This window comes from Thermobia domestica, chromosome 2 (genome assembly GCF_964235325.1).
Source record: "Thermobia domestica chromosome 2, izTheDome1.hap1.1, whole genome shotgun sequence".
NCBI lineage: Eukaryota > Metazoa > Arthropoda > Insecta > Zygentoma > Lepismatidae > Thermobia > Thermobia domestica.
In genome coordinates, this window is record NC_137455.1 from 109,238,080 (window position 1) to 109,254,530 (window position 16,451).

The 16,451-nt window shown below is 34.4% G+C and overlaps 1 protein-coding gene across 1 annotated transcript in view; it reads left to right on the top strand.

The window, feature by feature from the left end:
• fz (frizzled class receptor) overlaps positions 1-15,846 on the top strand; it is a 107,034-nt gene extending 91,188 nt beyond the window's left edge. Inside the window, exon 2 of the mRNA XM_081744856.1 lies at positions 12,325-15,846. Coding sequence (XP_081600982.1) covers positions 12,325-12,854 — 530 coding nt within the window. The 3' untranslated portion in view covers positions 12,855-15,846. The remainder of the gene's footprint in view (positions 1-12,324) is intronic.
• Positions 15,847-16,451: the final 605 nt, after the last annotated feature.

The window sequence follows — 16,451 nt, forward strand, 5'->3', positions numbered from 1 at the left end:
GGTTGGGGGGATGGTGGTTCACTGGTAGAGCACTCACTTCCGGTGCGAAGGTCCCCTGTTCGATATCATTTCGTGTAAGTTTGTAGCGGATAGCATCGTATATGTGGATTTTCTCGGGGTTTTTTTCTGATACCATCCTGCATGAGTTTCTGCTAGACAGCATTGTATCCGTGGGAATTCTCCCATATTCTTTGTAGGGGCGGCGTCATTTGAGGAGGACAATCGCCCCTTCTGAGTTTGAGAAACATACTGTTGACTTAATTGCATGCTGTTATACTAACGAAAAACGCGAAACTATCATATCAGTGGACAATCTTGCCCCCTCCGCCTCCGAAGGCAAAACTGAAATGATGCTACTGATTGATCCTTCTACATTTTTATTCCATCGATTCTTTCATAATCATTCAGTTTCATTAATCATTAGTATCGTGGTAAAACTAAAGATTTCATTTTTCATTTTGTACAAGCGTCTAGTGCAGTGCTTTTCATCCTTTCCTTTATGGCGTCATCTTGATAGTACATACACTTTTACACGACACTCATTCACTGTTTTTAATCTCTCTCTCTCTCATTATTATTATTATTATTATTATTATTATTATTATTATTATTATTATTATTATTATTATTATTATTATTATTATTTTCATACATCAACACTTCGGTATAGAATATCCTTCATCGCTACACCACGTGAAACCATTTTTAGAGATTCTTAAACAGAGATTTTGTGCTGTTATTGAATGCTGGTCGCACAAAATTGTAGAAGTTATCATCTCTAATACATAGTTAGTTTTCAGAACGAAAAAAAAAAAAAAAAAGAAAAAAAGAAATTTATAATTAATTTTATAACAAACCATCTAGCGACACGCTAGTTGCAAAGCTCTGGTCTGCTATATTCACTATCGTTCATATTTTGAAACGAAAAGAGCTGGAAACCCTGTCGTAGGCCTCTGGAATACTTTCAGGTAGGGATTCTTCACATTATTATGTTTGTACGTTATACAACACAGAACCCGGTGACAGTATCTTCCGGTCTTCTGTGGAATATTTCCGTTGGCAAAAGAAACGGTCGAATCTTTCTTTCCTGCATGCTGGAGAGAGTGTATTTATTACTTTTAACAGCAGAAACAAATAAATGTATACCTTTTGTCGCGTAAACGTTATAATAACGTTTTCACTCTGTTGCATCTTACAATATCAAACAGAAACATATGTCTTATTTTAAGTTCCGTTTTTCCAAGAAATAATCCCAGAATACTCTTTGACATCCGGTTAGAATAAAAAGTCCCCATTAAATTTATTCTGGGATTATTTCTACCAGATATTTGAACTGGTTGGCCTCTTCAGGCTCTTTGTTCTACTCTGATCCGTAAAGGCGTGTTTCCACGGGATATTCTCGTGACTTCCAACTTTTAGATATTGATTTCCATTCCTATTACTTCCTAGTATCAGCTGTTTTATCCATCATCTCGTGTTGTCCTTCGGTTCTAGCTATAATTGTCATCCGTATACCTGAACTTGTTAATGTTCGTGAAATATTTAACTTCTAATAATGCTTCCATTAATGAAACGTCGTATTATTTAATTAATATATTATATGTAGCTGAGTGTTTTGTGGAAAGAACAAAATGTAATAACAATAATAGTAATAAACTTGGATAATGGTGTGGGTAAGTTTAATACTACATTTCCAGGCTATGGTTACAAGAAACCACAAGGGTTATAACTTGTAAAAGACTGTGAAGATGAATGGACTAGTTCAGTCGTTTGCTTGTCCGGTATCAAAGAAAGACCACGAGGAGCGAGGAGTAATCCTTGTATGTGTTACCAGGTGTGAAAACATGTACTCTTTCTGAGCGACAATTCGTGACGTTATTGCCCATTGTTTTAGTGTATGAGAGTTCAATGTTACACCTGCGTGCCATGAAGTCCTTGAATTGTTCGCACGGTCAGGGGAAAAAGTACCTTGCTCTGTTATTATTCACATGCTGGGTCCTCCTGATTACACAGTAAGATTTTTTTATTGTTATTATTTCATAATGAATATTTCAGTGTTGACCAATTGTTCTCTATTTTGAAAGCAAAGAAGACTTGTTAGTGTGTGTTTTTTTAAAATGTTTTCATTAGATTAATTTTCTGTGTGAGTCAAATCTTACAATTGAAATTTTACACATCTCCATACTAACCAGAGTTGTGAAATTGTGTACAGATAGGCTTATGCATACTGAGTAACAATACAATACGTTACTCAAGTTTCACTCAAACTTACCGTTTTACTGGTAAAATTATTACCGTAGTAGCAAGAAAGCTTTCGGCAAGTTGACACGTGTTTGGCTTTTGACTTTCTACGCTTGCACTTGAAAAGCATGCTTTCATACAATCTGCCTTTGGTTGTACTTGCAAGCAATGCTTTAGACTCTTCGCAAAGCGTCATAGCATCATTGGCCGTTCATTGGCTACTGACTTGACTTGTAAAGCGCTGGTGTCAAGCTTGAAGGGAACACTAAACGCAAAGTTACTCCTATGTAACTTCGTTACTTTAATTGAGCTTGCAGCATGCTTGCACGTTTACCAATCAAGCTAGGTACAAGCTTGGCCGACTTCCAATTCAAGCTTACCGCAAGCGGTTTGCGAGTTGTCTCTGCTACTAGGGTACAAATATATTTCGATTGTGTGTATGCATAGGCAACGTCAGTTAATTAAGCATCATCTCAATAGATAGCAGGTGGATTCAGTAGTAGTTTCGAAACCTTTATGTGGCGCCTCTAACGGAACTAAACTACTGCCTTCCACAAGAAATCATGTGCTATTTTCAGGTTACGGAGTAAAAAATTGATTGCAGGATATTGAATATTAAAGACTATCCAAAAAGTAAATAATAGTCGTAAATAGTAACTTTTAAAAAACGCATGCTTTTTTGTAAAACGTACTTTTAAAAAAAAGCTTTATGGGTGGGAGGAGGTAAATGAAGAAATGAGACTAAAACTAAAACGATGGGGGCGACTTAATATTCACAAAAACTGCTTCACTCATGATCGAATCAGGCATGGGACGCACTCATAATAATAAATTATAGCGAACTATTTATTGATAGTTACGAAAACTTAAGTTTTTGCTTTAGAAAAAAGCACACAATGCTTTGCCTTAGTCCCGTTCACATTTTACCTCACCAATCAGGAACGTACGCACGGTATGGGCCCTGGGAGTTCGCCCCGTCCAAAATCCCGGCTTTTCTGTAAGTTTAGTCTAATTAGGACTGAATTACAAATTTTAATATAATTTATTCTCATTTTAGATTTAGACCCCTCCCGAAATAAATGCCTGTCAGAAATCATAGGCCTAATAGCGATAGCCGCCACGAGTTTTCGATAAGTTCCTATGAATTTTTAAGATATCGGATTTGAGATTTCATCTGTAGTTATATGATAAGAAAGAAACTTTTCTTCCTTCAAACTAACGAATGTACGGCCCTCACATACACACACACACACACACACACACACAAATGCTTCAAGCCGGACTGTATTAATTGAGCTTATTCGTTGTTTTTCTGTCCTTTTAGATCAGCGTTCTTTACTTCTTAATTCAACTCAGTTGAACCTGCGCCATCGATCTGATCGTAGTCTTTCTTGAACTAGAGTCCCGAGATTTTTAAGTTAGTCTCGTAACTATGAAGCGCACTTGCTAAATTTCTCTACTACTCTCTGTTTTCTTCATTTAATTATAATGGTGTCAGAGTGGTAGAGCGTTTATCTCCGGTGCGTGGGGTCCGTTGCTCGATCCCCGACCAAATAAGTTTGTGGTAGACAGCATCGTGCTTATGAATTTTCTCGGAGTACTCCTGTTTCTTCCCACACTCTCATTCCACCGAGTCTTCCATTAATCATCCGTCTCCCTTAGCCTAATGGGCCTAATGTGGGACGTTAAACTGAAAAAAATGCATTTCATATTATTATTAATCATGACCCACATACATTTCGAGTACGAGGTTGAATTATATAGTAAGTTCCATCATATATAGTTTCACTTTAGGAAGGGTTGTATAAAATTCATATTATACAAGGGGTAATGACAGTGTTTAATTCTATGGGTTCTGGGTATCAACTTTGATATCCCGAAAAAAACAGTTGTTGAAATCCCTTGCTTTGAAAATTTTGCGATCTAGTTCAAAAGGTTTGAGAAATTACAGAGTAATTAATCCAAGTTTTATGTAAATACTGTTTACAAACCATACTATATCTACACAGTGAATTTCCGAAGAGTGAAGATGAGTAATTTTTGGAAATTAATTCTGATCCCGGACCTTTTCTAAAATGTTTTGTTTAGGTACGGTACGGCACGGTTCGCAAGAATGGATATTTTTATAAAGAGCTAGCAATAGTTAATCGATTATGTAATAACTCAAATCTGTTGAGTAACTCAAGTAGTTTTTAAGCAAGGGCGCTCTATAGAGACTGATTTTTCACACTTTTTGCAGCATATAGCTTCAAAGCGTTTTCCGGTCCGTGTTTATTTGTTTTCTTTCATTTAATGTAAAGAATCACTTCTTGGAGTTTGGTAACGATAATTTTTCTGAAATGTGTAGTCAATATGGATTTAAGCTTATGATACTCAGGAAGATACCCAAGTTTATTTTGTAAAATCAAATGCAGGTTACCAAGCAAAAATTCAGTTATTTGCCATGCAGTTACTGTTTTTTTTTTTTTTTTTTTTTTTAATATAAAGATAGTTGTGTTTGAGTGACCAATATGTATTTAGGTTATTTGTCAGTGCTGTATAAGACTGTACCTACAGTAAATATTTGCTAGTAATGGGAATGTATATACTGTATTGTCAGGAAATATTCTGAGAAGCTAAAGTACATCACAGGATGCTGTCGTATTGTCACTTCACACTTCCTTGTACGAGGTACTTAAGTCATACTATGAATTCTCAGATGTTTGGAATATCTCTTGACATTATCGTACCGTCATGTAACATTGCGGTGAAGTGCTTATTACATGAATAAAATGTTTTGAAGAAAGATTGCCAAAGCGTGAGATGGAAGGTCATAGTTCACAGATACGTGCTTTTCTTTCCGACAAAACGTTCTGCTGCTATATTCCCATCGATACTTTAGTAGCGTATATATACACAAATCGAAAACAACTTATTTTTTCTTTGTCAGGTACAGTGCAAAGCCAGGATTTTGTATTATTGAGCGTTGAAAATTTGCAATAGTCTGGCAGTCTAGTGTTTACAAAATTCTACTCTACAAAGTTCTTGGTTGAATTAGACTTTAGCATTCCTTTCAGTACCTATGCTGTATCTGACGTGAGCCTACAGTTTAAGATGGAATCCAAGCCACTATATTATGTTCAAATTCTAAGATTCTTGCACCAGGAACTAGACCAGACCAGCGGGAAGGGCAACATATTCTCTTTTAAATTACGAACATGATCGTTAAAACTCATCATGAAATTATTACTTAATATAACCTATTGTTTTATTGATCATAAAGGGATCAGTTGTATAACTTAATAACTCTTCGTGTTCTATAGAATACTAGCTAACCAATTGTTAAATTATTTAAGGAATGTTACCGAAACTAACGGTCAGTGTTTTAACATGTTATGAATAGAATGGCGTTTGCAAGAAACTTTTTCCCAGACTCGTTTCGTAGTTGTGCATTAGTCAATGCCTTCGACTGTTTTTGTGTGTTTTAGAATATGTGTAGGTGTGAGATGAGTGTTTCGTCAGTCTTATCTTTCTTGCTATGTGACGTACGAAGTTTGTATAATAATAAGTAAACAGAAGAAAGAAACTGCAAACATTTGTCTAGCAGTATTCCATTGTTTGATAATACATCGAACTAAGAAATACCGGAATAAATTAGCCTATTTTTGTTGTTTTAGTATCGTAAAACATTGCATTATTCCATCTTTTATATGTGTACAGATACAAGTACTATATTATGTATATTCAGTACGTACGAGGAAGGGAAATGTGTGTACATATTTGCTCTTTTTCATGTGTTATGGTTAATTTTTTAGATTAATATGATAGTTCCATGTTGGATTTTAAAAAAAATAGTTCGTTGCGTCATCGAGTTATAAAGCATAATAGACGCATCCCATTCGCCACCACACATACACACACACACACACACAAAAATGTATTAGAACAGGAAGTTCCTCATTAGCAGTGTGTAAATAAAGTTTAATCATAATAGCTTCAACAAGTATTTGCGTTGATGACCTTTTTCTCTATAGAGACAAGGAAGATTATATATATATATATATATATATATATATATATATATATATATATATATATATATATATATATATATATATATATATATATATATATATATATTTCAAATTGAAATGAAGAAACAGCTTCTATTATTGTTATTATGTCTAACTGTCAGATGTGTTAAGTCTAGCTGTGGGATTCCAGTGGCAATGATGTCAAGTCACAAAACTCGCTCTACTTTTTGACCATGAAATCGCAAATTCGTTCCAGTTACTGAGTCTTCGGTACACAATTTCATTTTACTTTTATCGCTACATCATTATAACTTTTTTTTTTTTAAACATTCATCAACGTGGTTATTACCCTTTCGTATATCTTACAAGGTTTTGTTTAGCGGTGCGAATCTGATTTCCATTCTTTGTTGAGCCTGCAACTAACGTCTGCCTTTGTGATTGGTGGTCTTCTGAATTTTGTTAGGTGGTCCTTTTTGCCTCTCTATGCAAAAACCTCAGCTCCATAGTTTTTAATTTTTTTTTTTTAAAGGAAAAGGATGTGGGATTAGTTCCTTCCTGCAATTTATTTCTTGACACAAGTGCGTGGTTCTGCGTTCGACTCCCGGTAAAACAAAAATGAAACTCAGTTGTCATGAGGCAATGTATGAGTTATGTAATTGCCTAATTTATGGCGATAGTAAAAGTACATAATTTCAAAACTTGTATTTTCGGCTTGAAATACTATAGCTGTTAGGTAAAGCAACAATAGAACGGTGTAAGAGTTACATTTATTTTAATGCAACATGTTTTCTTACCTTTGATCTGCTTTTAAAACGTATTGTTCCAGAAATTGAGATAAAAATTGCAATTCTCTTTCATTACAATGTTGATAGGTCAATCATAATCATTATACATAGGTGTGCGAAACTTGAGAACTAAAGTAAGTTCAGCATGCTGTATCACTCCCAAGTGGCATAGATCATTAAAACTTGAGCCATACGTAGATAGTAGCGCCACTACATACATGTGACTGAGACAATAATTTACGCTGAAGTCACTGCAGCTATGATGCCCTACCTTATGTTACAGAAGGAGTGAAATGGTCCTTAAAAGGAGTGTGATCGCTACGAACAGTGATGCATGCTCTGCAACGTGCTTCCATGCTGCTCACAATGAGTGGTTGTGGTATGGAGTTCCATTCCTCCACCAACGCTGTTGACCGTTGCTGAATGGTCCTTTGTGCGTCTGAACGTGCTTGCTGCATGAAGTTGCTCCATAGCATCCCACACGTCATCGATGGGCTTCAAGTCGAGGGAACAGGCAGACCAGTCCATTTATCTAATACCGCACTCTATCATCCATGAAGTTAAAGTCGTGGCCGACTGCACCACTAAAAAGACGCACGTGGGGAAGGAGTACAGTGTCACAGTAACGTTAACCGGTGAATGTACCGCGTTGAAAAATTGAGAGCTCGGTATACCAATCCAACAGTACGCCTTCACACTAAAAAAAAAAAAAAAAAAAAAAAAAAAAAAAAAAAAAAAAAAAAAAAAACTTGACCACTAAAACGATCGTGTGATTCAGTGCGTGTTCCATCCTCGGTGGCCACCAGATGTCAACGAAACACAGCATAATTGCCATTGAGCGGGGAGACTTCCTCCATGAAGTCGACTGCCACTGTGGAGTGTGAGATTGGAGCCTTGCAGTCCGGCTAAGTGTTTGCAATTCCATCCAATGTCTGGTGTCAGTCCCTTCCCTTCTTGCCTGTTGCACAATGTAGTTGACAGTAGTTGACCTTTTCCTCTTCACACAGCATTGCCTGTGGTTTAGAAGGGAATAGTGTTTACAGAGTTTTTGAAGAAAGGAGAACCGATCAATGCTGCACGTTGTTGTCAGACACTGGAGCAAGTGAGAAACACAATTCGCCGCAAACATCCTGGATTCTTTCTTCTGGTGTAATTATTGTGGATGACAATGCTCGTCCTCATTTGGCAGCAGTATCACAGGCTGAACTTCGGGAAATAAAATGGGAAAACTTACTACACACATCCTATAGCTCTGACTTCGTCTCAATTGACTTTATTTCCTCAGCTGAAATACTAGCTGCAAGGTCAACGTTTTCATAATGATTTGGAGTTTCAGACAGCTATGAAAAGTGTTGTTCATTCTTTGGACTCGGAATTTTTTGCAGATGAGTTTCAAAAATTTGTGTAACGATGGGAGGACGAATTCTTGTGATGTCTTGTAGATTATGTTAAAAGTGAGAATGGGCCATGCTACTTGGTACAAATTGATTTTTCTCTGTGCTTTAAGAAATGCATTTTTGGTAACATAGGGAAACTTTCCTTGAACGACCCATATATATATATATATATATATATATATATATTGTGCTTACGTTCTTACATAACTCATCGACCCAGGTGCACCGATTTTATTTATTATTATTATTATTATTATTATTATTATTATTATTATTATTATTATTATTATTATTATTATTATTTTGAAAAAGTATTATTTTCCGGTGGTTCCACATACATTTCATAAGCATCTAAGTATAGTCTTCGGAGCTAGACCAGAAACTTCTCATTGGCTAACAGTGTTCATACTAATTGTGCGTAGGTTCCAGCATAATTTCGATATAGATGCACTGATTTTGTAGATTTTCCTTTTTATTTGAAAAGGTGTGTTCTCGCTGTGATTTCATATAAATTACATCAGGATCTGATAATAGTAATCGGAGCTATACTATGAAATTCCTCAGCAATTGATAATGTTAATATCAGTGGTCGAAGTGAGACGGTATGCGGTGGTATGCCATACCGCCTCTGGCTTTTCAGTAATAAGAACATACCGTCTCTGGTTTTTCAGTGATCAAGACAATATTTAAATAGTCGGTATGTTGAGTCAAAATCGTAATAAAACATACCGCCTGTGCTTTTTTTCCACTTCGAACACTGGTTAATAATGTAATTAACCGACTTCATTGTGTGCATATTCATACATAATTTCAACGTAGATGTGCCGATTTTGATTTTTCTTTTTCAAAGAGTATTTTTTTGTCAGATTCCATATAAATTTTATGAGGATCTAATGACAGTCTTTGAGGTAGACGATGAAACTCTTGAACAGCTGATAGTCTTAATAACGTGTGTATGTTCACGTATAATTCCGTATCTCGTAGACCGATTAAATACATATACGTATATAGTGGGGAAATTAAACTTTTCTCAGGGAAATAGGTGAAACTTGGTCAGGAAAACAGTTTACAAAAATCTCTTTTAACCCTGTTTTTTTTTCTTTTTTATTATATAACCCTAAATATTTCATCCTGTAGCGTCGGGCCTGGGGCGACTGCACTACTTGCCCCACCTACGGGATGGCCCTGTGAATAATAGTTCGTATCCTGCTTCGATAATAACTCCCGTCTCATATAGCTTCGGTATGAAAAGGGAGCTTAATCTCTAATCATTCACTTTCTTACTTATTGTTTTGATTTTACTGCTCTATATTTTGAAAATAAAAAGGTATTGACTATGTAATGTATGTAATTAACCAACGTCATAAAATAAAACAGAAGTATGGCCTTATTAAAGAGTATACCACGTGTGCGATTTCATTTTCTTGTATACAAATTTAATTTATTTGTGAAACAATGAGAATGACTTTTGTTAGCAAATCTCGGGAACTGCAAACCATTAAGAACTTGTAGAGTTATCTCTGGAGGCAACAACCTCTCTTCCCTAGCAACAGCAAAAGAACACGTGACTCGTGTTTCACACTTAAACTCGCTTGAAATTGGGGTCTTACAACGTCATCTTTTTAGATGAAGGAAGCTATTTACGTTTATTAACCATATTATGGAGAGGAAATCCAGTAATCATCCTCTAAAAAGATGAGTGGAATGAAGTGACGTCATCAGGCATACTTCCATGTTACCCTTAAATGTAATATTTTTCCTCGCGCGACGATTACAATGGACCGCAGTGGCTCAGTGGTGGAGCGCTCAGCTTTGATGTGTTAGGTCCCTGTTTCAATCCCAGCCCTCGTCAAGTGGGCCTTTGTAGTGAATAAACACAGTGTGCATGTGTTTTCTCGGGGTTCTCCTATTTTCTTTACTCCACTATTTCGTTCATTGTCATCATCATCACCGTCTCTCAGCCTCGGAGCTTCATCGTGTAACGTTAAACTAAAAAGAAAATGAATAAATAAATAAGTGATCTTCCCCCTCGATTTAACAAAACTAGAAGCAACGGACAAAATCTGGAGTAGTTGATTCAATCTAAAAATCCTGATTTAAAATGTAAAATGTTGAATTTATTGTATTCTAGTGTGTCAGGTATGTTACACTATTCGAAATGTAATTGTGAATGTCAGCCATTGCTGACATAATGTTAGAGATTATGGTCAATCGCCAACATAGGACCGCTGTTATTCTCTTTTAGTTCTTTAAAATGAGAGATGTGATTTTCTTGTTCTTTTCTTTTTTTCAAAACTTGATTTTGATTACTTATGTCAATTCTGTATATAGATATGTTAGGGCAGTGGCGGATCTAGGCCGGGGGCAGTTTTTTCAGTAACAAAATAATTTAAGCTATTATCTATATATTTTTGCAAGTTTATATATACCTATCATAATCTGGGTACTGGCTGCCTCCCCCTAGTTTTTACCTTCTAGATCCGCCACTGTGTTAGGGTCATGAAAAGTGCGGGGATCCAGGAGCGAAGTCCCAAGCTACCCTGGTTATTTTATGAACGATAATATTGTAACGAAATACATTCAAATAGCGTGTCAAATGCACAAAAATGTCTAAAATTAGTAATGTTAGCTCGGTTCTCGTGCATGATTCAATGTCGATGATTCGGTAATGTACGGAACATGATGGCTCAGTGGTAGAGTATGTATATAAAACAAGGAGTCTATGGTTTGATCTCAGGCCATGTGCGTTTTCCTTTTTCTCCTCACATTATCATTCCACCAATTTGTTTCTTTATCATTCATTTTCTTAATCATCTCTGTCTCTTTCAGATTAAATGTTGTAACCATGTAGGGTGTTAGATAAAAGTTTTCATTTTCAAAGATTCAGTTACGAGTAATTGAATGTTTATCCATTTAATTTGTTTTTAAAATATCCACGAACCGTTGCACCTACAAATATACGTGGATAAGAAAAGCAATACGATTCTGAAGAAAACACACATATAAAAAATAAACTTAAATGCTTGTGTTAATTATATGTGGATCCATTGTAATTGTATTTCCATGTAGATAACTCTTAGTGTAAACAAATGAGTCTTGAACAGTAAGTTCCTCGATTTGCTGATTTCTTTCTTTCCGTAGTTTCCAAATAAGAAAGCAAGAGAGATCCCTCCGCAGATTTAGGCCTCATAACACCTTTGGCGCTTAGAAAGTATATTGTGAAACAAAATAGTGAGACTTTTTACGCATTATTATTCAATGTGAGTTGGTCGAATTTTGTGTTAACACTCGCCTGTAATTATACAGCCATCAACATTGTTTCAGATAACGGACCATCTTATTATATAGTCTCAAGTCCAGTTTCCACATTTTTCGATGTTCTGAATACTAAAAACACGACAAATTAACAGAACTTCAATTTTTACAGAATTTGTAATATTGGTAGTAATGACTTGCTATGCAGAAGTGTACCTTTATTTATTTAGTTGTCTTTAATGCAAGAATTCGAACATTAACTCTTCTCTGGGTCTCAGGATCATGTTCTTTCCATTGAATTTTAATCAAGTATATAAGTTACTAATCAGTGTACAAAATACAGGCTGATCGAGCAAATCTTACATTTAAAGAACTGCAACTCAAATTTTCTTTTTTTAATATGTTGTATATACAGTTATATATGAATTTCTGACAAATTGTTTTCGTGGATTTTTAGAGTGGTGCCAGTAAAATTATTACTGCTCGCTAGCGCTAATATGTAGTCCATGAAGTTACTATATACCATTATGTGTGTGTAATATCGATGTATTATGTGTATGTATGTATTGATGATGTATGTACGATCTGTATCTATACTATATCTAAAACACTTCTTCTTTTGTTTCTTTACAGGAGATGTATTGAGTGGCGTGTGTTACGTCGGCGTGTGGAATGTGGAGGCCCTGCGAGGTTTTGTGTTGGCTCCGCTGTTCGTGTTCCTTGTTCTTGGCACAATATTCCTGATGACTGGATTTGTGTCGTTGTTCCGTATCAGAACTGTAATGAAACATGACGGCACCAAGACTGATAAATTGGAGAAGCTTATGATCAAAATAGGCGTCTTCTCGGTGCTCTACACTGTTCCTGCGGTCATCGTTCTTGCTTGCCTTTTTTATGAGCAAAGTTACTTTGACAGTTGGATGGTCAACTGGCATATGGAAATCTGTAATCCAGAACAGAACCCGTACTCTATACCATGCCCCACCGAAAGTCGCATCAAGGGGAGTCGAAAACCGGATTTTGAAGTGTTTATGATCAAGTATTTGATGGCGCTTATTGTTGGAATAACGTCTAGTTTTTGGATCTGGTCCGGGAAGACTTTCAGTAGTTGGGGAAATTTTTTCAACAAACTGCAAGGCAGACGAATGGAAGCATATGTGTAACAATAGAATGGTAAATTGGAATAATAAGACTTACTTAAAAAAAAAAATGTTTTTATGTGAAGTTCTTAGGCAAAATCCAGATTTATAAGTCCAAGTTATATGTTTTCATAATGCGTAGTTATGGACTAGTATTCATTTGTATTTTTATTTTAAAATGTAATAACATGAACTCTATACATCTACTAGTTCCATCAATAATATTGATTACTTTGTGTATCGGTTGATAAAAACGTTTCTGACTGTTGTATTAGCCATGGTTATAAATTAGAGCTAAGTGCAAGAAAGGTGCAAACAAACAATGCTGTTTGAATTTAAAACGTGTTCAATCTAATGTAACATCTTTTTCATTCTCTTTAGCATATGCATAAAATAATACTGAAATAGTGTAATAACTGGCTTGTTGGCAATATTTCCTAAATAGACATTTAAAGAGGAATTATGGTGGACCATTATTCCATTATAATCATGGAATTATAAAATTTAAGCATAGTTTTGTTTGGGTGATATACTCAAAATATAATTGATTTTATACTTGCTGGTATCTGACTGGAAATTGATGATCTACTAACACTAGAAAGATTCAAACAGTGTTTCCATGATTTATGCTCGACACTATAATTAATCTCGTATCCTTATTATTTCCGACAGTTTTCAGTAAATTAAATCCAATGTTATATTAAAATTCATTTCGGTGATGCCATATGAAATTAACTAATGGAATTCTAGAAGATAGACACTTGATGCAGGATGAGCAAAATGTTATAGCTAATAACATAATTAAGTATACAGTTTATAACTTTTTCAGAGAATTACGGCTTCTGCTCTGTGGTAAAACAAATGTAACAGTTGAAACATGAGAAATAACGTACTTGTATGCTAATATAAGAGATTTTTTTAATCATTAATTACAGCTAATATTAAAGAAACGTTCATTTAATATATATAAGTAAGACACAGAAAGAGTCTTCATATGAATTTGGATTTTGCTTACGTACAGTGTAGGCAACACGATAGAACGTAATTTTATTATGTATCCCTGTATGTGCGTTACAGAAGTAAAACACTGTGTTCTACAAGTAATATTATATGTTATGTGTTTATATACATAATGATAAAATATCTTTATGCAGAAAATAATGAAAGAATTTATCTGCACTTCAACGTTTGTCAAGGTTATCTGACAAAATTGTTTTATGGTGTGCCTTGGAAGAAAATGTTTCACTTTAATAATATAACTATACTTTAGTATCAGGAGAGAAGAAGAAATACAGTTGAAAAATTTCAAGGAACAACAATAATATGTGTATTATTAGCACTGCCATAGGTTCCTTACTTTACTTCAAGGCACTAAATCATATGTATGTAATATGTAAATAACAAAAGAGCTCTTTATTGACGGTGAATAAAATAGTCGCGCAGATACAAAGGGATGAAAATTAATATTTCGCGTGAAAACCTTTTTTAAAAGGAAGTTTACAACTGTTGCTGCCTCATTTCGCAGCATCACTGTATAGTCTTATGTATTTTTGATCTTGTACATAGTTGTAAATATATATTTTCAGAAGAATCCTGTAAATTTGCTTGACAGGAATACCTCAAAAATCTGAACTAAATGGGAGTATTTTTTTTCTCGAGTTTACATGTGTGGAAACAGTGCGATATGAACCTAACAATATCATTGAAAAAAAAATTATATAAATGCAGAATGTGTAACAACATAATGAGCTGAAGGTTTGAGTGTGATGGGTCCATTTGCTGCTCCGTCCATCACCAACAAGTTTTAGATGTTCCAGGAAATTCAGGTCTTCGTATTCAGAATGTGACGTTACTGTTGGGGAAATTTAATAATAATAATAATGAACATTTAAGACGTGCTCGTAAACTGTGCCATTACTTTTTTTTTTTTTTTTTTTTTTTTTAATGTTTGTATATGAGTGTGAGTGAAACTGATTGTATGAGATTGGTGTGAAAGATACAAAATATGAATGCGTTGTTTGTGCGTGTGTTATACAGCAGTGGACTCTTCAGAAAATATTCTTTCAGTTCAGTTTTTACTGTGTACGTGTACAAAGAAATGTAAAAGCAAGGTATTTTGCGTCGTAAATAGAGATAGAAAGTGCAAGATAATGTGTATAATATTTATACATAAGAATAGAGAAAGAACTCTTCTATTGATCGAATGCTTCCACTGTAAATACGTTAAGTCGTTTACCTTAACTGTATTCTGTGTTTCGTTTTTTCTTCTTCTGCAAAGATTCAGTTTTTACACGTAAGTTGCAACCATAAACCATGGTATATGAACATTCATGTATGTGTGCATTTGTTAATATACTTACCAAAATTTCCATTTATTCAGTTTCTGTTGATAAGGCTGCTCTTATAACTTTCAAAGAAGAAAACTAATTCAAGATATAACACATAACCTAGTTACTGTGAACAATATTTTAATGTGTCTACTGTCGATATATCTTCATGTTTTTTGTGTTGTCTTCGTGCTTCGTTTTCTATGTTAGTATTTCTTCAAAAAATCACAGGAAGATGTGAAACACTATCACTAAAGATGTCCAAAAAAAAAGTTTCGTACGAAAGTGTTATTTATATGTATTGACATGTATAATATTTGTTTTCTAGTCGCTCTCCTAGAATGTAAATTTCGTTAGGTCGCAAAGCAATTGTCAAGACCTCTTTCTTTCTTTTTTTTTAAAACTATACATCAATTCGTATTCAGTCTGTAAAAAAAAGAAGAAGAAGTGAATAATCCATTGTTGAAAGATCAGTACAACTAAATATTATAAATTTTAAAGTTTAGATGAATAACATGAAAAGATATATAAGATTTATGTAACTTTGTGTATTGTTTGTAAAACTGCTAAATATGAAAAAAATATTTTTGCTCTCGTCTGTGTATTATTATTGTTTCTTATACAGCTTAGTTTGTGTAATGTGTTTTATAGGTTCTCGCTGTTCATTGTAATAAAGAAGTTTAAAATAACAGACTTGTTAGGTTATGATGACTATGGGGGGAGGGGAGAAGATTTTAAAAAATCATCAAGGCACTGTAAGTAATTTATATTCATTTTCTTTTAATTTGAGAAACGTATCAAATAAAATAGTTGTAATTTTTATAGAAACAAGTGTTTTTTAAAAAAAATATTTGAAATCTCAAGAAATGCACCCTACCCATCAACTATAATCAATCCAATTACTTGTACGAATTAAAAAAGATATTAGATTATTTTCATCTGAAATAACTTTTGTAGGCCTTGTATTTCGTTTCGTTTTAAGGTCTTCTGTAAACTGTTTTACTTCAAAGCACAAAACATAAAAAAAAGTCATAATTCCAGAAAAGAAACGAACTGTATAAATCGTTTTGTACCAAGCATAGCTTTACATCTACTGTAATTAAGAAAATAAGGCTGCATTTAAGAGCTTTGAAAGAATTTGAAATGTGGTGAAAATTGAATGACAACTAAATAAGGATGGCATTTACAAACAATATCAAAATCATCGAAAAAGTATTTTGCAGTCACTGAGAAATCATTTGTCGGAAATTGAGATGGTTTCGTCATACATTACGACTCTCAGTTAACCTTTTCG